Genomic DNA, 22904 nt, shown 5'->3' with positions numbered 1-22904 from the left:
AACCTTCAGCAGGTAGATAAATCACAAATAGATGATTACCACCTCAACATAGTCAGGAAGGAACAAGAGCTTAAAAGTCACACAGGGGTAATGCTGTGTGATGAGGAATTCACAAGATTTGCACTCAGATCCAACCAGCTGGGAAACTCACACAATCTCTGTCCATAGCTTCCGGCAAACTTGTGACTAACATAATACAACACAGGAGCCAGGGTCTTTCATACAACAGTTTTGCTTCCTTTCAACACTCCTTTACTTAGACATAGAGGATTTTCCTAACCCATTTTACAGAGAAGAACACGGATGCTCAGAGAATTTAAGTAACTTACCCAAAGCCATCTGGTTGGGAAACAGAGAAAAGTTGACCTCACATCCTCCTAAGTCAACGTGGTGCTCTCTCCACACCAAAATGCCTCTCTTAGGACACAGGCAGAGCCAGAAAACGTTCCCTAGAAATGCATTCCATCACTTTGTCCATCCAGAGCCAACATTCTCATCTTCTTTCCAAGCCCACCCTCTTCCCAAGATTTCCTGTTGAAGCTGTGTCCTGTCCCACCCATCACACTCCTAGGGTCTGGCCCTGGACCTAATATGCATGTGACTTGGGTTACCTAGATTCTCCACCTGGGCCACACATATGTGATTTTGCCTCACATGGGTACATGAGTTGTGTGTGTGTGAATCTTCTCCCCGTCGGTTAAGGACCACCGAGCTCACTGATGAATGCAGGACCCTCTTGGGTATGATGGAGAAGAACAGAGGTATAGAAATCTCGCATTAAACTCAGTCTCCGGAGCCTAGCACTCAGGGTTACACAGAAGGGCTTGATATCACCATTAAGTACCAAATAAATATATGCTCAGTACCCCCAAGCTCCTAGCTTTGCATTCCTTCCTTATTCCAGAGACCTCTGAAGAATCTCTGTGCCCCTGCCTTGTTGCTCTCTGAGTGCAAAGTTAGGTGTTATTACCTTTCAGTGCCTAAAACCAACACCCTCCTCCATTCTCCTGGCCAGAATGCCACCACTGGAAAGTTCCTGCAGTTCCCAGGCCCCATCAACTCAATTAATCCCATTCCATCACACAGATGATGCCATGCATGGAACCTGAGGCAGGGAGGAGGGGCTGGAGTTAGGGGTTGGGACCACACGGATGGTGCTGATGAGCACCTAGGAGGTCAGTGGCATCCCTATCCATTGTTTCTTTCATCGCTGAAGTGCCCACCAAAGCATCGCCCCTGTTGCCCTGAGGTGTCATGAGGCACAAATGAGGAGAGAATAGGAGAATTGGAGAAGGCACAATAAGGCTTCAGTCTTAAATCAGAGTTTATGACCAGGTCCATCCACTACTGTTTCTCTTTCTTTCTCCAACTCTAGGTCTTAGCCTTGCAGGACTGTCACCACAGCTCCTCAGAGAGCCACAGAAGGGAGGTGAGGCTCAAATTAATCCAAGGAGAACTGCTGGGAGCTGCATAGAGCAAAAGGTCGGCTAAAACCCTGCATGGATTCTCAGACGCCATATTTGAAGTCCAGGAGTTTCCAAGACCAAAGGGTGACTGACTTCTTCCCTGTTCTCATTTCCATCAACAAGGAAAACATAGTTGCAATCACTGGAAAAGGTACTAGACTAGGAGCTAGGGGAGCAGAGTCCAGGCCAGACTACATCTCTTACCTGCTGTGTGGCTGTGAGTGAGTCACTAGACTTCTCTGTTCTCAACCTTAAAGCAGAGTGTTGAACAGGACAGTCTTTTTTTATTACTATTATTTTAATTTTTTAAATTGTGGTATAATGTATGTAATAAAGAAAACTGAGCACCAAAGAATTGATGCTTTTGAACTGTGGTGTTGGAGAAGACTCTTGAGAGTCCCTTGGACTGCAAGCAGATCCAACCAGTCCATCCTGGAGGAAATCAGTCCTGAATATTCACTGGAAGGACAAATGCTGAAGCTGAAACTTCAATACTTTGGCCACCTAATGCGAAGAACTGACTCACTAGAAAAGACTCTGATGCTGGGAAAGATTGAAGGAGAAGGAGAAGGGGATGACAGAGGATGAGATGGTTGGATGGCTTACTGACTCAACGGACATGAGTTTGAGCAAGCTCTGCAAGTTGGTGATGGACGGGGAGGCCTGGTGTGCTGCGGTCCATGGGGTTGCAAAGAGCCAGACTAAGTGACTGAACTGAACTGAGTGAATATATATAAGATACAATTTACTATTTTAACCATTTTAAGTTTACAGTTCAGTAGCATTAAGTATTGATATATGCACACAGTTGTGTATCCATCTGGACAAGACAGTCCTGAAGTCTCTGCTAGTTTTAACATTCTGGGCTTCTATGCAGTACATTGCAACACATCTTCTTTATCTGCTCGCCCATATTCTATTTATAATCTGTAGTGTATGTGCCCTTCTCGTCCCCCTTTAGTCGATCTGTAAAAATAGGAAGGGTCTGGATGTGTTGATCCGGAATTGAGTGGATTAAAAGCAAATCTCTTCTTCCTTTTGCTTCTTCTAATCTAAGGTGGCAGGTGGTGCTGACTCACACGAGCCTCACTAGATGGTTGAGGACTGGAGGTGAGCCGGTAAAACCCACGGGGTGGAGAGGACGGGGCACAAACCACAGGCCCAGGTGGGTTCTCACCACAGGTTCCCCTGCCCCACCCTCACCAGCAGCTGCTCCTGCCCAGCTTCGGGACCCACCAGGCTCTCCACCTTCAAGTTCACAGCCTGGGCAGCAGAGTAGCTGCGGGGATAATCATCCCACTGGAAATAATAATAATAAGCCCTCACATCTGTATGACAAGGGGTGACGGTCCAGTGGAATGAGATTTGGAATCAGATTTGGGTTTGGAGCTGGGTTTCTCTGCCAAAACCCTCCAATGCCATCTCAGCTCTTTCAAGTGGGTGCCCATCTTCACCAAGGTTTCGGCCAAGCGGCCCCTCTCCCTTCCAGCCCCTGTACCATTCTTCACAGATACCAACCAACGACAGTCCTTCCTGGGGCCTCTGCACACAACCCCCACCTCCAGCCCCTTGTCCAGAATGGTCTTCTGTAAGACTCAGTTTTTGCAGGTCTTTGCTTAAATGCACTTTATTAAAGAGAACTTGCCTGACCCTCCTGTTTCAAAGGAGCACTCCCACACCACAATGCCATATCCCCTTCATTATCATCTGGAACTGTAGGTACTTACATGTCTACAGTTCTACGTGTATACTCTAGGTGTTATGATACCAGTGGTCATTTCAGGGTCATCCCCCACCTCCAGGGGCCCTTGGGCAGGTGGCTGGTCACTCTGAGTATAAAAAACACCACCAGTGCTTCCTGCGGTAACTCCAGCCCCTAGACTATTTTTTTTTTTTTTGTACCTGGCACCCAACAGACACTCAGTCCCTGAATCCAAGAATGAAAGGGACCGTCAAGCTGTAGACCCCAGGAGTATCTGTGTGCAACCTTTAAAGGAACAATGGCCCCTGCTTTGGGTAAAGGAGGAAAACTTTCCTAGGAGTAAGTGGAGGAAAAGTGAAGACTATATGGAGGGCCGGCTTTATAAATTATTGGTACAATATCTCAGGTGCCTTTGGAGTAAGGCTGGGAGGGAGCTTTGGCTTCTTTCGGAAGACAGACTTAACTACCTCAAGCAGTTCATGCTAAGCCAACCCTAAAGCCATTTTTCATTATCATTCCTTCCCAGTCACAACCCTAGATTCTGACTTTCTCCTTCACCCATCATCCCCACACCCCCTCCTACGGGCAGCAGTGACCCCACTTTCATCCTCATCCCTCTTCTAGAACCCTCCTCCACATCACAGACAAGACCCACGCCTAAGGTCTCCATCTTGTCAATTAACCCCTTTCCCGGAGTTCACGTCTCTCCTCCGCCTACTCAAAAAAAGGGCTTGGAAGCCATGCAAACACCTCATGAATTTGAGTGCTATTAACATAGAAATAAAAAGGCACCCACGTGCTGCTGATTTCCGCTGCCCCTAGGCTGATCCACGGGCCACTTCATCCCCCTGCCTTCAGAGGCTGAGCCTCCAGCTGGGAGGGTCTGGAGCTGTGGTCACATCGGGTTCAGTGTGGCCTGTGGTGACACAGCCACAAGGAAGCCAGGCCAGATCAAGGTCTTAAAGCCAGAGACCTGGGTTCGAATTTTGGCTTAGGCAAAAATACTAAGTACAAAATACCAAACACCGTCTATGCATTGAAGCGTGAGTGGGTATCTACATATATTTTCTCTTCAAAATATATAAAGTCAATTTCCAAGGCAAGAATTATTCTTCCTTTGCGTGGACACTGAACGTAATGCTCAGAGAGGGTAGGTCAGCTCCTCTGGCGGGAAGGCTAGCTAAAGGCCGAGTGCTCGCCTCTCGCTGGGCTGGGAGCTCAGGTCAGCCACCATCACGTTAGCAACTGGAGGAGGAAACCAACCCAGGCTGGCTGGGTCAGCGAGGGGCCTTCAAGGCGGGCAGCACGCATGCGCCCCAGGGTCAGGAAGCCGGCTTCTTCTGCGCAACGGTGCAGGAATCCCCCAGGGGTAGGAAGAAGCCTAGGAAAGGATGGGGAGGAAATGCAGCAGTTCAGGCATTCTTCTGACCTTGCCTGCCTCTGGGAACATCCTGAACTTGTTTACATCACTCCCAGGCAAGGGTCGAGGCAAGAAGTCTGGATTACATCTATAAACAAGGACCTTCCGGGGTGCCCCCAGGTCGCGGGCCCGAGCTGGGCTAGAATTCCAACTCTGGTCCCCACCGATGCACGACACAACTACAGGGCCCTTCAGAAAGTCTCTGGGGCTCGGCTTCCCCCACCCCTGGGCATGGGGGGCGGGCCTCACCCTCTCCTCTCAGGAATGTTGCGGGAAGGCTTGGCAGAGCGCCGGCACCTGTCAGAGTGGGAGGAAGTGAATGAAAACAGTCATTCAGCTTCTGAGGTCCCTTGATCAATCTGGGCTTTAGGAATTTCCAGGCAGAGAAATCGATTTTCATGAAACTCAGCAGGAACATCGGTGACGGTCTGAGTTATTCAAATGAAACCACGCACTGTAGATTCATACAAGTCATACCCATAGTCTCAGTTTTTGTGAAGATTGTAAATCAAACAGTGCAAGTATAGTATCTATCAAAGAACCTAGCACAGTAAATCTGCAAAAAATGGTGGAAACTCTAACTGACCTCCTTATAAGCTCTCCCCCTCCTTTCAGCCCCAAAACCTAGAGGGAAGATAGATGAATAAGCCACAGGCAGAATGAAATGGATGTGAATTCTGTGCCCCATTCCTTCCCAAGCCTTTGCACTTTTTTTCCCCTCTTGCCTAGAATGTTCTTCCCACAAATATGTGCCCAGCTCACTCCTGCTCACATTATTCAGTACCAGGTTGATCAGAATGGGCTTCGTGGAGGTACAGTCTAGAGATGGCACACAGAGAATACGGAGAATGGTAGATATCTGTGTGACCAAAGAGCTGCAAATGAGAGTGGTTATCTCCTGCAGCTTCTTGGAGGAGGGAGCCCTGAGTCACAGGCCCCAGGGAGGGTTGATCTGGCCAACAAGCTGCCATCTCTGTGTGCATTCAGCAACCTGTCCATGGTGTAGGCGGGAAAAGCCTGCTTTGCTTGCAACCTCTGAATGAACAAGGCTTACGGGGGGCAGCCTGTGTTGAAGGAGCAAGCCCAGCCCAGTATCAGGGCTACGTACTCAGATGCTGAGCCAGGTGAGGAAGCCAGAACCAGCAGGGTGCATGAGGTTCCACGCCCCACCCCCATGGAGCAGCAGCACCAGCCTTGAAAGCTCTGACCCGATGTCCTACCCACACTCCCCGGAGGCTTGAGTGGCTCTCTCTGGGTCACTAAATCGACCTCAGCTTCAGTTTCTCTTCTATAAAATGAGAACCAGTCGTGTGTGTGTGTGTGTGTGTGTGTGTGTGTATGCTCAGTCATGTCTCACTCTCTTGTGACCCCATGGACTGCAGCCCGCCAGGCTCCTCCGTCCGTGGAAGTGGGTTGCCACTTTCTCTTCCAGCGGATCTTCCCAACCCAGGGATCAAACCTGTGTCTCCTGAAGTGGCAGGTGAGTTCCTTACCACTGTGCCACCTGAGAAGCCCAAGAACCAATCATACATGGCCTACAAAGGGCTCTTCCGGCTTCAGAATTCCTGATTTTATAACTTTCCTTTAACTCTTAACCTATAGGGACTACAACCCTTCCTATCTAACATCCTGACACTAATCTAGTATTTATATACTAATAACAATAGCAACCACGAATTAAACAGCTACAAAACACTGAGATTATTTTTGGTCTACATGTTTATTTTTCATAACAAAACTGAAAGGCAAATATTATGATATGTGCTTACTTCCTAAAGATTAAGGAAACTGAGGCACAGAGAATGAAATGTTTTAGGTCACACATGGAATAACTGAAACAACTGAGCTCTGATCCACGTCACGAGGATTCTAATGCCAGTGCCCCTCCAAAAGACACCCTGGTGCCAATATCACAGATTTACTCAGTGTAAAGAGGACTAAGCATAGTAGAATTGATGCCTTCAAACTGTGGCATTGGAGAAGACTCTTGAGAGTCCCTTGGACAGCGAGGAGGTCCAACCAGTCAATCCTAAAGGAAATCAATCCTGAATATTCACTGGAAGGACTGATGCTAAAGCTGAAGCTCCAGTACTCTGGCCACCTGATGGGAAGAACCGACTCATTGGAAAAGACCCTGATGCTGGGAAAGATTGAAGGCAGGAGAAGGGGACAACACAGGACGAGATGGTTGGATGGCATCACCAACTCGATGGACAGGAGTTTGAGCAAGCTCCAGGAGATGGTAAAGGAAAGGGAAACAGCATGCTGCAGTCCATGGGGTCACAAGAGTCAGACCGAACAACAAAAGACAAAGTAATTTTTAAAGGAAGACCCTGGGTTTATGGAGACAGATATGGCCCCAGGTTTATTTAGCACTGGATCACATACAAAACCATTACAATACACGATCTAAGTGCTCTAGCTCATGAAGTGGATGGTGGTGGCAGGACCTGCCCATTTATTAGATGGAAAGCTGAGGTACAAAAGCAGATGTGACTTGTCCAAGACCACCTGGCTAGTGAGTGGCTGAGCTGGGTAGCTCAGATGGTAAAGCATCTGCCTACAATGCAGGACACCCGGATTCGATCCCTGGGTCGGGAAGATCCCCTGGAGAAAGAAATTGGCAACCTACTCCAGTATTCTTGCCTGGAAATTCTTACGGATGGAGGAGTCTGGTGGGCTACAGTCCGTGGGTTCACAAAGAATCGGACACAACTGAGCGACTTCACTTCGCTTCACTTTTCAACCTCCATGTTCTGTGCTTCACCCAAAATATGAAAAAAAGGCATACACAAGCCAATCAGGCTTGGCTTTTAAACCCTGAACCCCACCCTGGGCTCCCAACAGGAAGAGATCAGGACAGGGTGGGCCAGGGTGGGGTCAGGCTGGGAGTTCAGCCAGATCAAGTGGGCTTGGCCTGGACGGGAAGTCCGGGGGCCTGAGGTCAGTGGAATCCAGAAGTCACCAAAGGCCATTCAGTGGGGTGGGTCCAAACAGGAGAAGGATCAAGGGCGAAAGGTTAGCTGCAGCCAGGTCTGACCTTGCTCTGGCCGCTACTGCAAAGCTACCCTTGGCTGCCAGGCCAGGGTCTCAGCTGGAATTACTGCTGGGAGGCCAGAGGAAGGCTCCACCCACCCACCCACCAACCCACCCACCCCAGCAGCATGGGCTGCATTGTGCTAGCCTGGCAGGCACCACGGGGACTCCACAGGCCACTAAACTGCCCAATAAATCATCACTGCTCAGAGCCTCTGCTTCCTGTGTGTATGGATCTTTCCAGCAGTCACCTCTGAGCGCCACTGATGCCCCAGGTCCCGCTGACTCAGGGAACAGACCCAGCACTTTAGGTCGAGCTGCTCACAAATTAGCCAGAGAACAGCAGGCAAACAGTAAGGGAGCCACTCAGGGTTGGGTAAGAGAAGTCAAAGGGGAAGGGGACCCAGGGGAAGTCTGGTAAGTTCCAGAAAGCAGTATATCCTCTGATTGCCTTACAACACCATCCCACACTCTGCACTGGTTATACAGAGAAATGTGCAGTTGGAAAGATAAAGCCACCTGCTGAGAAACAGCACAGTTGGGAGGAGGAACCCAAGCCGACTCTAGCAGACAGTTGTTTCCACGGCACCGGCTACCCAGCCAGGATGCAAAAGCCCCTGAAACCTACATGCAGGTGCACGTCCGTGCCCGACTCATCAGGGCCACGGTGGGAACAGGGAAGCCAGTCCACCTCCAAGACTTTCCCGCAACCCCACCCCCGCCCTGCAGGAGGACCCCACACCGAGGCAGCCAGCCTTCCATTGTCATAAGAACAGCCAGGAACTCCAAGGGAGGTGGTGCAGCTGGGACTCCTCGTCGAAACTCTATCCACCTCTCACTGCTCTGCGCCAAGACCTGGATCCCTGAGGTTCCCTCGAACCCAAGTCAATCAACTGTGCCTCTCAGGAAAGCTTCCCAGGTGGCCATCTCACTCCACGCTGGACCGCACTGCCCCGTTTGCTCACCCAGCCCAGATCCTTCCAGGGAGAGCCAGGCACCCCTAGGTGCTGCTCCTGCCTTTTTTGCCCAGGATGATTCAGGGCCCAGAACATTCCTCTCCATGCCTCATTGGTGGGGCAGGGCAGGGTTCAGGCCAGTCCCTCCAACCCCTCCATCCCCACCCCCAGCAGCACTGGGCCACCCAGGTTGGGGGTTTCACTTCTGGCTTCCCCACGTGGTCTAGGCAGAGACTGAACAAATTCGGGGAGTCGGAAGTCTGAGTTCTGTTCTTGGTTGTGTCACTTACACCTTACAGAACTTTGAGGAAGGGCTTTCCCTTCCTGGTAAAGCCCCTTCCCCTCTTAGCCCTCCCTCTTAATTCTACGGCCTGGGTCGCGATTCAGCTTCAGCATCCTGAAGTCCACGTCTGTCCCCAGTCTGTCCTTCACACGCACATCCAGAATCACAACCTGACCTGTCCCTGCCGTGTCTAGAGAAAACCTTAAATGGCTCCTGCTGAGCTTCAGATCAAGTTCAAGGTCCCAGCCTGTCTGTGTGTGCTCATATCCAACTCTTTGCGAACCCATGAACTGTAGCCCACCAGGCTCCTCTGTCCATGGAATTCTCCAGCAAGAGTGGGTTGCCATTTCCTTCTCCAGGGGCTCTTCCTGACCCAGTGATCGAACCCAAGTCTCCCGCATTGGCAGGAGGACTCTCTACAACTGTGCCACCTGGAAAGTCCTCAAGGTCCCAGACGTGAGACCGTGGCCCTAGACCCTCTTCACCTTCATCTCCAGCCCCACCTCACAATACCCTCCCCGAGCAGTCCCTCCTTACCCACTGCTGGCACTTTCTGGACCTTTCCCCTTCCCTCCTGCATCTCTCGGAACTACCCTGTGGGGAGCCCAGCCCCTCCCTAACGCAGTCCTCCTCTACAGCCCACTCCATTGTTGGGGTACCCCCTTCCTGCTCCCAGAGAGCTCTCTAATGCACAGCCTTCCTCTCAGATGTGGTGTTAAAAATAACCACTGCACTGTGTCTTCCATTAGGTGAGGACTCTCTGCTATTAAGTCTTGCATCCCCAATACTGAGCACTGTAAGTAGTGCCATGACAGGTGCTTAATACACGTTTGCAAGATAGTGTGATCCCCATGTGTCCAACGCTCTCAGCTCCAACACGTGGTCTAGCACTCAGAGCATCTACGCATGACTCTGCTTAACAACTGCAATATCTAGAATCCAGAGAAATTTCAGAGAGACTGGATTCGTCTGTGGTTTAGAGAAATTGCCAAGAGCATTGGCTAAGGGATGTTTGAAATGTGTTTCCATCCACTGTCTTCTACCATCAGTCTATTTAGGGGGGTTTTCTTATAATATTTATGACTCCAGGATATATGGGGCTAGTCATATTCCCACTGAGTCAACTGTCACACATTCACTAAGTATGTATAATGCTAAGTCCTAGGCTAGGTATGAGGGATGAAAAGATAAATGGACCCCAGCTTACAGTCCTGTAGAGGAACCTAAACCCACTCCATAAAGTGGAAGGGCAGGATGTACAAGGACTGCCTGTGAGGTTTGCTTAACTGGTGGCCGAGTCTACCTCTGCCAAGACCGCTCTGGGAAAACCAAAGACTGAGCTTCACTTAGACTCCAGTCAGCCAAGTCCTTGTGGGTTCACTTGTTGCCTAGCTGCATAAGAAAATTCCTTCTATGGGTCCAGTACAAGGGTGGCACTTTACCTGGCATTTAGCTTCTGTAGCTAACGTGGCATTTGAGAACGTAAGCTTGGGGGCCAGGTCTCTTTCTCTGGGTACCACCCCCAGATTTGCACTGATTGGCTGTACAACCCCAGGCCACAATTTCCTCATCTGTATAATGGTGATACACATAGCAGGACCTGAAATCAAATAGCTTGATTTAAATCAAATAACTTGATTTAAATACAGTAATTCTACCCCTCTAGGTCATCACAGAGGACCAGAATGGGCTTCCTGTGATATACAGAAGCTTCCTGCTAGTTATCTATTTTACAAGTATAGTGTATATTATGTCAATGTTACTCTCTCAATTTGTTCTACCCTCTCCTTCCCCCAGAGGGAGGGAGGCTCTGCAGGGAGGGGGGATATATATATATATATGTATATATATATGTATATGTAAAACATTATGACTCATTTGAGTTGATGTATGGCAGATGTCACCACGGCACTGTAAAACAGTTATCTTCCAATAAAAAAAAAGTAAATACATAAATAATTATAGTAATTAATTTGGATAAAATTCGTTCATTTATGTGTTTTGGTTAGAACAGGGCCTGGTACATGGTGGATCCTAATTATTTCACTAAAATGTAAGTCCCGTGAGAGCAGGGCTTCTGTTCCATCCAGTATTTCAGTATGTCCAGCACCTAGACTAGTGCCAGGCACATATAATGCCTTGTACTCCAAAAATATTTGTTGAACAAATAAACAAATCTCCAGCTTGTTGCAATATGAGGCTCAAAGCTACAGAGGATTATGGAGAGCAGTAATGACAGGTATCCTAAGTCCCTGAAGTATATCTGTGCTGGATACTCTAGGTTCATTATCCCCAGTCCATGTCAGAGAAGGCAAGCCAAGGGCAAAAGGCCAAATGGAGGAATCAAAAAAATCTCACCACTGAGCTCTCTGCTCCACTTGCTTGTGGTTCCCAATCTAGCCCGTCAGGTAATTTATTAAGCCCCAATACCCTAGCCAGAAACCCTGCTGAAGAATACCTACTATTTAGTCTATCTTTAAGCACAGAACCTTGAGGAAGTCCTCCCCTCTAATCATGACCTGAAGCCCTTCATAAATAAAAAGACACCTACCACAGACATAAATAATGGTGTCTTAAGTAAATGTCACTTTTGCATAAATCATTAATTCAAAATGGGAATGATGGGTTTATCTGTTACTTGACGTGGACCTTTGAAAACAGTTCTCTTTAAAAGGTGTCTACGATGATGAAAGAAAAAGTGTTAGTCGCTCAGTCGTGTCTGACTCTTTGTGACCATGGACTCTGTAGCCATGGTCCAGTCCAGCCTCCTCCATCCAAGGAATTCTCCAGGCAAGAATAGTGGAGTGGGTAGCCATTCCCTTCTCCAGGGGATCTTCCCAACCCAGGGATCGAACCCGGGTCTCCCACAATGCAGGCATATTCTTTACTATCTGAGCTACCAGGGAAGCCCATCTACAATGATACAACATTATAATTCAACTGTATTTCAATAAATAATAGTTTTTTAAAAAGGTGTCTACAAGGGAGATTTGTAAGTCTCAGTCTTTCTGGGCTCCCACCTGGGCAATGACTGAGATGATCATTAAATGAATACATTCCCTGCCTCTCTCACTCTGACATGAGAATCCAATCTGAGCTGCTCCTGGTCCATAAAAGGAATTCTCATTCACTCAATGCCCACCAGGCTCTGGGAACAGTGCACAAGAGACAGCCTCCGACCTCGATGAGTTCCCTGACTAGGAGATGAGGACAGTCTGGAGATGCTCATGGACAGTAAGAGGAGAGCAAGAAACACGCTGTAACAGATCCAAGTGTGAGCACTCCTGACACGTCCTGAGAAGAGTGAAAGGGGAGGAGCTTTCCCAAAGGATGGACAGTGCCTGATTACATCCAAGGGGTCAACATGAACAAGAGAATTCTAGGAGCTCCATCGCCTTTAAAGCAGAATGGCAATTCTCCTAAAATTCAACAAACCTACAACTCAATGGATGCGTGGGAGTACAAGCTCAGTCGTGTCCGACTCTTTTGCAATCCCATGGACTGTATCCCTCCAGGCTCCTCTGTCTGTGAAATTCTCCAGGCAAGAATATTGGAGTGGGCTGCCATTTCCTCCTCCAGGGGATCTTCCTGACCCACGGATCAAACCTGAGTTTCCTGCATTGCATGCAGATTCTTTACCACATGAGTCGTCAGGGAAGCCCACAACTTAATATATATTGCTATTAATGAAAGAAAGCAGAGTCTGGTCTCCAGGACTCCAATGCCTTGCCCTCTGTACTTTATTAGATATGGGAGTATCTCTGGAGCCAAGAAAAACCTTAAAGATCTAAAGGGAGAACTAATACACATACTAACATCTGCCTGGGGAAGGGAGCACTGACTTCGTCTGGTGTGGCAGGGAAGAGGCCTTCCCCCTGCAGGGAGGTGCAAGTCCCCCTGTGCCCCTGAAGAGGGCTTTTGTTCCAGGGAAATACTGCCCCTCATCCCCCGGGTTCTTACACAGGGTCCCAGTTCCCCTCCAGCAGAAGCAGGCACTGATCAGCTTCCACAAAGCAGAGGAAATGAGACCTGTGACGTCAAGAGATAAAGATCTTCAAACCAAAGAAGAAACATGTTCAGAAGCCGTCTCGTTCACATGGGGGTATTTCTGGGCAAAAAATGTCAACACCGAATTGTGGTTGGGGGCAGGGAGCTGGGTTTGGGGAGGGAGGGTGGCAAGGAGCCCTGTTCCAAGGGACAGGCAAGATTCGGCTGGCAAACAGGGACTGTTGTAGGCACCATGTTCCCCCACCTCCCTACATGCTTCAGGGGGCCCCCCTGCAGCCACAGCTTGCAGCAGCTTAAAGTGCTCTTCAAGTTCTAGGTCAGCAGGCTGGCCCGCTGTCACCCAGAGGCCCAGACATGAATCAAGTCCAGGAGAGGTTAAGAGCAGCGGATGGCCAACTGTGCACCAAGCAACAGGTTCACTTTCGTTAATTCATTTAATTTCGTGAGCCAAGTCTTCCCGTTATGATGAGCCAATGGGGCAGAAGAGGTTAGATAACTTGTCAACGTTAAACTGACTAAGAAGTGCAAGTGAAAAAGACTGGAATCCAGAGAGGGGTGGACTCCAGCGGAGCAATCAGCCTTGTCCCTTAGAGGCTGGGATTGAAATCCGGGGCCTCAAGGAGACCTGACCAGGAGACCCCTTTAATCCCAGAGCAGGATGAGAGGGGCTGGAGAACATGGGCACAGCTTCTGGGAGTTCTCAGATTAGAGGCTTCAGTCCTGCTCAGATTTTACTACATCACATGTACTACATTTACTACACACAGACCATCTCAGATTTTACTATAGGAACTGGGGATGCAAAGGGTGTGTCCAGGGTGAGTTCAGTTAGGGTAGGGCTTTAACGTCCTCAAAACACAGTGTGGCTAAGGCTCAGCCCTAAAGAAACATCCCGGCCCAGAGGAGAGGCAGCAAAACAGGGGTGGGAGCACCGTGGCCGGTCCAGGCCTGGAGGGGTGGAATCCGCCCTTCTCTCCCACCCTGCCAGGGCCCTTGTCCACCTTCCCTTTCTGACTGCTTGTGAACCGCTTAGCCCTTCTGAGCAGCAGGTTCCACACCACGTGTACTTGACCTGTCAGTTGCCCTCCTAATAGGCATCCAGCGATTATAATTAAACAAAGGAGAGGGGAGGATATGGCTTAAATCTAACCTTTCTATCCCAAAGGATCAACCTTCAGGGACAAGGTTGCTACATTCTCCATTCTCTGGGAACTGCTCTCCCATAAAGTGAGTGAAAGTCGCTCAGTCATGTCCAACTCTTTGCGACCCCATGGACTATACAGTCCATGGAATTCTCCAGGTCAGAATACTGGAGTGGGTAGCCATTCCCTTCTCTGGAGGATCTTCCCAATCCAGGGGATTGAACCTAGGTCTCCTGGGTTCAATTGCAGGCAGAGCCCTAAAGAATTGCAGGCAGATTCTTTACCAGCTGAGCCACCAAGGAAACCCAAGAACACTGGAGTGGGTAGCCTATCCCTTCTCTATCGGATCTTCCCGAGCCAGGAATCAAACTGGGGTCTCCTGCATTGCAGGCGGATTCTTTACCAACTGAGCTACCAGGGAAGCTCTCCCATATGGGTATCATTTTATCAATGACTCTAAGTAGTTGGTGTGCTCAATCGTGTCTGACTCTTTGTGACCCCATGGACTGTAGCCCTCCAGGCTCCTCTGTCCATGGAATCTTCCAGGCAAGAATACTGGAGCAGGCTGCCGTTTCCCTCTCCAGCGGATCTTCCCAACCCAGGGACTGAACCCACATCTCTTACATCTCCTGCATTGGTAGGCAGGTTCTTTACCACTAGCGCCACCTGGGAAGCCCCATGGATGACTCCAGGACCAGCTACTGACTGTGAGCGTCTGCCCTGCCTGTGAGTCACAGGATCATCTAACTCTCATAACCACCCTCTAGGGATGCAACTATTATTTCTGCTTTGAGGAAAGTGCAGCACAGAAGTATGAAATGACTTAATCAGGTAGTTAACAAGTGGTAGACTCAGAATTTGAATCTAGTTCAAATAGAATAAACAGGACTTCCCTGGTGGTACAGTGTATAAAAATCTGCCTGCCAATGCAGAGGACATGGGTTCGATCCCTGGTCTGAGAATATTCCACATGCCAAGAAGCAACCAAGCTCAGCACCACAACTACCGAACCTGCATACTGCGATTACAGTAGCCATGAGCCTAGAGGCCATGCTCTGCAACAAGAGAAGCCACTGCAATGAGAAGCCCGTGCATTGCAAAAACAAACAAACAAAAGAGCAGCCCAGCAGCAACAAAGACCCAGCGCAGCCAATAAGTAAATAAAGTAACAGGAAACAAATAAAACAGGAGCAGAAGAATCTGAGGTGCAGCGGATTCAACCCAGAGGCAGAAGGCACCCTAGCATTAAGTCTTCATAGAATAGCAGGTGTCATCCATGTATAATGTGTGCAAAATCACTAGTAGGAAGCTGAACTTAAGGGTGATGACAGTTCTATTAAGCATGTTTCCATGGATGGCCACGGGCTTGAGAGTTACAGATGGTTTAGAATGGGAAATCTGTGCATAAGAAGTCAACCCAGAGTCAGGTCTCTCTCTGAACCACCTGTCGTTCACTCTTTGCGACCCCACGGACTGCAGCACGCGCCTTCCCTGTCCTTCACTATCTCCCGGAGTTTGCTCAAACTCGTGTTCATTGAGTCAGTGATGCCATTCAACCTCTCATCCTCTGTCATCCCCTTCTCCTCCTTCCCTCAATCTTTCCCAGCATCAGGGTCTTTTCCAATGAGTCGGCTGTTTGCATCAGCCAATTTCACTATGTAATGCTTTCCCCTTTGATCACTTTCAAGATCATCAAAGAACAAGAAGCACATCCTTGAGAGAGAGAGACTGATGGAGACGAGTGCAAAAGAGATGTCTGGTGACTTGAAGCTTAATAAAGCAGTGCTTCCTAAGGTCTCTTCTATGCAACCCCCACCCCGGGCACCACAGAACCAATGCCTTAATAATCAGAAAACAGATCCAGATTCCACTGTTTTAAGTTTTCAAAGTCTTTCAAATCAACGCATTGTTTCTCATACCTCCACGTTGTCATGAGAGGAGGAAATGTTCGTCCTATTGAAATACCTATTCATTAGGTCCTATTGATTGGGACCAAAAGTGAAGGTCACAAGCAGCAAGGCCCAGAAGAGATCCCAGAGCCCCTGGATCCTGTCCCTCTCGGAAATACAGGCATGGTCGCCATACAGCCACCATGCAGGCCAACGAAGAGTCTACCATGAAACTCAGTGGCCCCTGGGAACTAGAACATCCTGAGTGACAAAACCAGCCTTACAGTCCAAAATAGAGAGGTTAAAGCCCAAACAAGATGAAAGAAGGCTGCTAAGCATTATTCATCTTTTACCAAAAGTTGATGGTTGGGTGATAATGAGAAAGGTCCTATTGCCTACTGATGAAAACATAGAAGATGTCCTTGAAAAGGAAAGCAACCTTCTCAAAGCAAATCCACTGGGGCCTCCCCGGGGATCAGGGCAGAGAAAGAGCTCTGGAAGGAAATGACAGGATTTCTAGGCTGCCTCCATCATCAGACTGACTGTGGGATCTTGAGCAAGGTCACCTATTGCTGTGCGGCCCATTGCCTCCCCTATGGCTGGGGCAAAGGGTTCTCCTTTCTCTATGGCCCCTTGAGGGGCAGGGCTGCTCTGACTCAGGTTCTCAGATACGGTGGCAACAGACGATGGCCAGCTTCTTACCTGCCACTTACACTGTCTTTTTCAGAAGGAAAATGCTCTTCAAAGTTAAAAAGGATTGAGTTTTTTTAAAATTAATTTTTGTTGGAGTAGATTTGCTTTACAGTGTTGTGTTAGTTTCTGCTATGCCGCAAAGTGAATCAGCTATACACATACACATATCCCCTCTTTGGAGTTCCTTTCCATTCAGAGTTCCATGTGCTATACAATGGCTCACATCAGTTATCTATTTTGTACATAGTATCAACAATGTATATACATATCAATCCCAATGGCTCAATTCATCCCCCTGCCCCCACCTCAGGACTGAACGTTGACACCACCTTTGAGCGTGACACCACCTGCTTCTGTGGTGTCCTAGCTTCACATTCACACCAGATACTTCTTTCTAGTTCTTTCTAGAAAGGGTCACACTCTTCTGCATGAGCCAAATGTAACTCCAGACCAAGCATCAGAGCCCTGCAGGGCTCATGTTAGAAGTTTCTTATGTGTGACCATTTCTTCCTCGGCCCCTGTGACATCAAGGACTCTGGCTTTGCCATCACGTACGAATTATCTTACACATTTCCCCATAAAGGACAAGCCATCCTGGGGGAAAAGTTCACACCCTCAAACGTGAGGTCAGTGAAAGTGAAAGTCGCTGAGTCGTGTCCGACTCTTTGCAACCCCATGGACTATACAGTCCATGGAATTCTCCAGGCCAGAAGGCTGGAGTGGGTAGCCTTTCCCTTCTCCAGGGGATCTTCCCAACAGACTCAGCCCATATTTGCTTCCAGAAGAGCTGTGGGCTCTTGGACAAGCACCCTTACCTCTGGGGCTCTGCTCACTGATGGCAAAACGAACAGGTTGAAGTACAGAATCTCTAACGCCGACTTCTGCTCCCATAGCCTGTGACCCGGGAACGTCCAATCTACTTGGACCCACCGGACGCATCTATATCTACCCACGGCTGTGCTACGACCTGACGGGCTACCACCCCACATCCTAGCCAATATGCCTGCAATTCCTCTCTAAAGAGACACAATCAAAGATGATGCTTAAAAATGAGGATCCCCAAGAGAGAGGGCATTGATTGTCCTGAATCCCTGTGGTGGCCAAATGAATTTCTTGAGAGTTGACTTAACAGAGAATGGGTCTTCTAACTTTGAGACTTCTCCAGCTACACTTCGGAGCCCTCATCTACCCAATGACACGCTAATACTCACCTCTCCAACCTGCAAAGAGAATTAAGTGTTGAAAGATAACCTTATAGTAGGCTCTTCCGTGTGTACGTGTTCAGTCGCTCAGTGGTGTCCAACTCTTTTCGACCCCACGGACTGTAGCCCGCCAGATTCCTTTGTCCAGGGGATTTCCCAGGCACGAATACTGGAGTGGGTTGCCATTTCCTCCTCCAGGGGATCTTCTTAACCCATGGATCGAACCTGTGTCTCTCGTGTCTCCTGCATTGAAGGTGGATTCTTTACCACTGAGCCACCATGGAAGGTTCTTACATAGGTCACTAAATAATATCTCTTATTTTTTAGTTAGTTATTAGATCTTCAAGGAAGATAGAACACTGAAGGGCAAAAAGGATATCTCTGTCAGTATCTTGCTGGAGTCAGGTGTATATCTTTCAGTCAGGTGTATATGAGAATATTCAAAGTGGCACATACTTGAGTGTTTGAACTCAGGAAGACCTTAGAGCCAGTGCAACAGAGTCAGGACAAGAAAAGGATGAGGAACTTGAGGCCAAGGGGAAGGGACCAATCTAAGGTCACAGAGAGGAGAAAGGGCAAAAATAGGATGAGGACCTGGGTCTCCAGGATCCAAGGGCAGATGGAGGTAAGCAGAAAGAGAAAGAGAACCATCACTCCCACACTCTAGATCTTCAAATAGTGCCCCCACCTTCTTTAGCTTGTTAATGAGGGTAAAAGCCATCCACTGTCAGAGACCAGGATTTTAATCACCACAGAGGCCCATGGTACTCCCTTATGGGTAAAAATATGGAACAATAACCAACTTCTGTGGGTCTGGGAAATCCAGTGGCCCTCTGCACTTTGTCTACTCTGCTGGATTATAAATGCTCGTGAAATTATTCCATTCGGACTAAGTAACCACAGGCCCTTTGACCTGGGCTAATCCTCAAATGCTTCCCAGACGTTTACTGCCAGATTATCTCGGACCACAAAGATAGAAAAGCCAGAGCACACATCACTAGATCTCCCTCATTTGGATGCCATCAGGCTTCCATAAGCAATCACCTAAAAACATCACAGGCCACTGGGATAGATGGGCTAATCTAACTGGAAGATGGAAAGGTTTGACAGCAAATCTGTACCAGACGCATAAAAGGTACTTGCAGAATGTTTGCTGGGCCAGTGAATGAATGATGCACACTAGCTTTGTAGTCAGATGGTCCTGAATAGGACTGTGACAATGGAACCTTCATTTCACTAAACACTTTGCTAACAGGAGACAGGAAAGCCCAAGGCAGTCACAAGAATTCCATGACATCACGTATGTAGAGCCCCTGCAGTAATTCTTGGAATAGTCAGCAATGAATATGCATCAGTTGCTTCCACTCCTCTAAAAAAGCACATTATTAAAAAGAAAAAAAAAAAGGAACTTGAAAGAGGTTTTACAATCAAAGTCAGCTGGAGCAGAAAGCAGGGTCCCAATGGGGGTCTGCTAAACATGATGTAATGACTTAATGGAAGGACCATGAATGAAGCCCAGATGCCCAGCCTCCTGTCCAGCTGTCTCTTAAAACAACCAAGACTTTCATATAGCCAGGCACGTGCCCAGGCAGGTTCCTCACCTGGAACGCCGGTCCCTCCCATATCACCTACAACACATTCAGCTTGGCTCCAAATTCACCTCTCCTATAAAAACTTTCCTGACTCTTCAAGTCCTTGTTAGAACTGACACCCCAGACCCCAGTTCCCATCTGACCCAGCACATACCTGTATGTGGGCCAGTAACACTTCCTTTATTAGGTCATTGACTAGCTAATGCATCTTGATATTCACAGTCCTGAGACTTGTGATTCAAACTTAGGAACAGACTTAGAGAGTATCTCTTGAATGAATGAATGATAAACAACTGATGCCAGGCATGGACACTACCAAAGGCAGAATTTTCAAAAGTTTGCCTTATTCACGCTGAAAGTGCCACAGAGGCTGGCAGCCACCTTCAGAGTTCATGACACCAAAACAAAATTAATTACGGGATCACAGAATATCCTGGCACTTGTGAGCCTCTGATAACCATCTCTTAGAGGAGCAGCAAACCGCTTCTCAGGGGCACTTAAAAGACTGCAGTATTTCTCCCTTTGTCCTTCCACAGTCCCTCCTCCTCACCTAGACGACAGGCAGCCCAAGAATGTCCATTCCAACCTCTCCGCAAGCTGCTCTGAGCAGCCTGGCATAGCACAAGGGCCTGGACAGGAAGGAGACTCACCTTTCTTCGTCCTTAAAGATGAATTTCCGAAGCTTGAGGTCCCGGAGCACCAGCCCCCCGTCGTGGCAGTGGGCCACGGCCGAGGCAATCTGGTAGAAGAGCCTGGCCGCCTCCTCCTCCCTCAGCTTCTTGCAGGTGCGGACAAAGGAATGCATGTCCCCATAGCTCCGCTCAAAGAACACATAGGCTTTGGTCTCCCCCAGGATAATTTCGGTGATTTGGTTGATGTTGCTGTGGGCAGACAGGCAAAAGCAGGGGGCCAGGGACTCCTGGTAGCAGCTGATATCAAACACCTAGGGCAGGATGAACAATATCAAGAGTCAGAGATGCCTCCTATACAACCAGATCACAGAATGCGGATGAGTCCCGTAGACACGGGTGGAACTTGAACCCCTGACTGGCCCTGCCTCCCAGCTGTGCAGCATTGAATAAGTCCCTTGACCTCTCTGAGCCTCCAAATCCTCATGTGCAAAAGGGCAAGTGATTGACTCACAGTGTTGGGAGGATTATATGAGAAAATGAAGGTCAGAATGCTTACCAAGATGCAATGCAATACACAAATCGTAAGTTTTGTTATGTTTTTCTCTCTATCCTAATGGCCTCTGTTTATAGAAAAATTAAGGCAAAATTTGAGACATCCCAAGCTGCACAGACAACACCTTATTTACCTTCAAAGAAACAAAAAAAAGCATCCATACACCAACACAACACAGCTCTAGCAACCATATATAAAATATTTTTTGCTACAGAATTGGATTGTATAGCAGTATACAACATAATAGCAATTAATAGATTAAATGTGTAGACTGAAGGTTACATAATTCACTACCTTCATCTCACAGATGTGGAAATCGAGGCTCGGATAACAAGTCGAATCAAGCCCCCAGCGGCAGAGCTAAGAAAGGACACAGTCCTTCTGATTAAGAAAGCAGCCACGCTCCTTTCTCTCTTCCCTCCACACATATCTAGCTCAATGAATCAGTTATGCAATGATTTTCTATGAATCAAAATGAGCCTGTGAAATGCCACCTCATTGTGGGGTTATTTCGAAAGCAAATCCACCCTCAATACTTTTTGGGAACAGATCTAATAAGAATTAACACTACAGAGATTTTTCTCAGGTTAAAAAAAAAAAACAAACGTTTTCATTCATTTCAAGACCTCCACTAAATCAGGGATACAAATCTCTGGGTTTGGAATGTGGCTTTCCTATCTGCCCGGGGAATGTGGCTATGATGAGTCTATTCCGTGTCTGCAAGAGTGAGGGGCGGGTGTGGGTGTTCCTTGCTGGGAAGCATGGAGAGCCAACACTGCTCTAACAGCAATACGCTGAATGTTAACAGTTCACCATCATTTAGCTTCTTCAGTCTCTTTTTCATTAGTTAGAACACACTCTCCTCGATCATCATTTTGTGGTGTGTGGTGGGGGGATGATAAACGCTGGCCTAGAAACCATCTAATTTGAGAATATAATCCTGGCTTGGCCACCGATAATCTGGAGGAGGTGGATAAAGCGTTCAGGATCACTCGGCTGCCCTCCTTTTCATAAACTGAAGACACTGATTGGAAACACTGTTGACCTTTATGGGTCCGGACCCTACCTGAGAATCTGATAAAAGCTCTGGCCCCTCTTAGCTGACGATGCCCATTTTCAAAAGCATGTACAATAATAATAGATTTGTCTTACGGGGACTTACAGGCTTTCTATAACCCAGCCAGGGACATAGGCTGCTATTTAAGAATCCCTGAGTGAAGCCTCTTCATTTCAAAAAACAAAACCCCCAAATCTGTGAGTCAAACGGCCCGGTAAGAACCTTGGGAGGGCTGGTGCGAACGCGATCAAGGAAGCAAAGTAACATTGTGAATGAACCATAATGAGGCATCTCAGGAAAGCAGCGCAGCTGCTGCCACTATAACCTAGAATTTAAGAATGAATACTTCCGTGTCCCCAGAGACCACAAATCACACCCTGATACTGTCAAATGATGACCTGCCAGCAGTGACCTCAGAGGTCCGTTCAATTAGGCATCTGAAATGCTTGAGTCAACTTTAACACCCAGACTGCAGAAACCCAGGAAAGCCTCAGAAATTTCCCAGAGTAATAAAGGCTTTGCAGTGACTAATGTAAACATTGCGTTATATAAGGAGGACGCTGGGATCTGAAGCACCAGGCTGCAGGCTCTATAGCCGATGCTCATGGGGTAATGATTATTTATATTTCCTGCTTTGAGTTGCATTTTTAAAAAAATAAAAGGTGATTTTTTTTTTTTTGCTCAGTACCCTTAGTCTATTATCCTGTCCCACTGAAAACTGAATGAACATTAAAAGTCAAACATATTCATGGCACCTTCAAAATGTAGCCATACCCTTTGTAGGAGAGACCAAATTCCAAGATGGTGGACATAGTATGCAAAATAAAGCAAGTACTTATGTTTTCCCAAATGGGTAGGAACCAAACTTTTATTACTAGCTGTAACAGGCATTTATGAGCTTGGATTGGTATTTAAACCATCACCTTCAAGTGCAAAATCAAGCCATAAGCCTCAGTGCCAGCCTCTTTTAAATGTTTAATTTAGATCCTTGGTTATATAATGTGACAGATCAGATAAGGCAGTGAGATTAGGCCATCATTCATAGTATTTGCAAAAAAAAAAAAGTGCCCATTTTGCCAAGATAGTAATTATGTCAATCTGCACAGTGACTACAAGCATTTCCATGAAAACGATAAGCTAAGGACACCCTAAAGTCCCCTTCTTTCATCTGCCTAGCTTAACACAGACACAGGAAGACAATAAACAGGCATGATTATTTTGGTTAAATGATGCTCCAGTCTCTCTCTCTCCCAAAATAATGTCCTATAGAATT

General features: G+C 47.7%; 1 protein-coding gene across 4 annotated transcripts in view; it reads right to left on the bottom strand.

Annotated features, from left to right (window-relative positions):
* Positions 1–22904, bottom strand: part of TRIB2 (tribbles pseudokinase 2) — a 29489-nt gene that overhangs the window by 2718 nt on the left and 3867 nt on the right. For 2 of the 4 annotated variants that reach the window (XM_086323549.1, XM_086323550.1), the window contains 3 exons: positions 20040–20332; positions 4838–4885; positions 4201–4549 (listed from right to left, as the gene is read on the bottom strand). In XM_086323549.1, coding sequence (XP_086179675.1) covers positions 4402–4549; positions 4838–4885; positions 20040–20332 — 489 coding nt within the window. In that variant the 3' untranslated portion in view covers positions 4201–4401. Of the gene's footprint in view, positions 1–4200; positions 4550–4837; positions 4886–20039; positions 20333–22904 lie in introns of those variants that run through there. The other 2 variants (XM_086323551.1, XM_086323548.1) reach the window with 2 other exon arrangements.

Source organism: Bos grunniens, chromosome 11 (assembly GCF_055505025.1).
Source record: "Bos grunniens cultivar Pamir isolate PY7600 chromosome 11, Bosgru_T2T1.0, whole genome shotgun sequence".
NCBI classification, from domain to species: Eukaryota; Metazoa; Chordata; class Mammalia; order Artiodactyla; family Bovidae; genus Bos; species Bos grunniens.
Note: the sequence above shows the minus strand (reverse complement) of the source record. Positions and strands in the feature narration are given on the sequence as shown.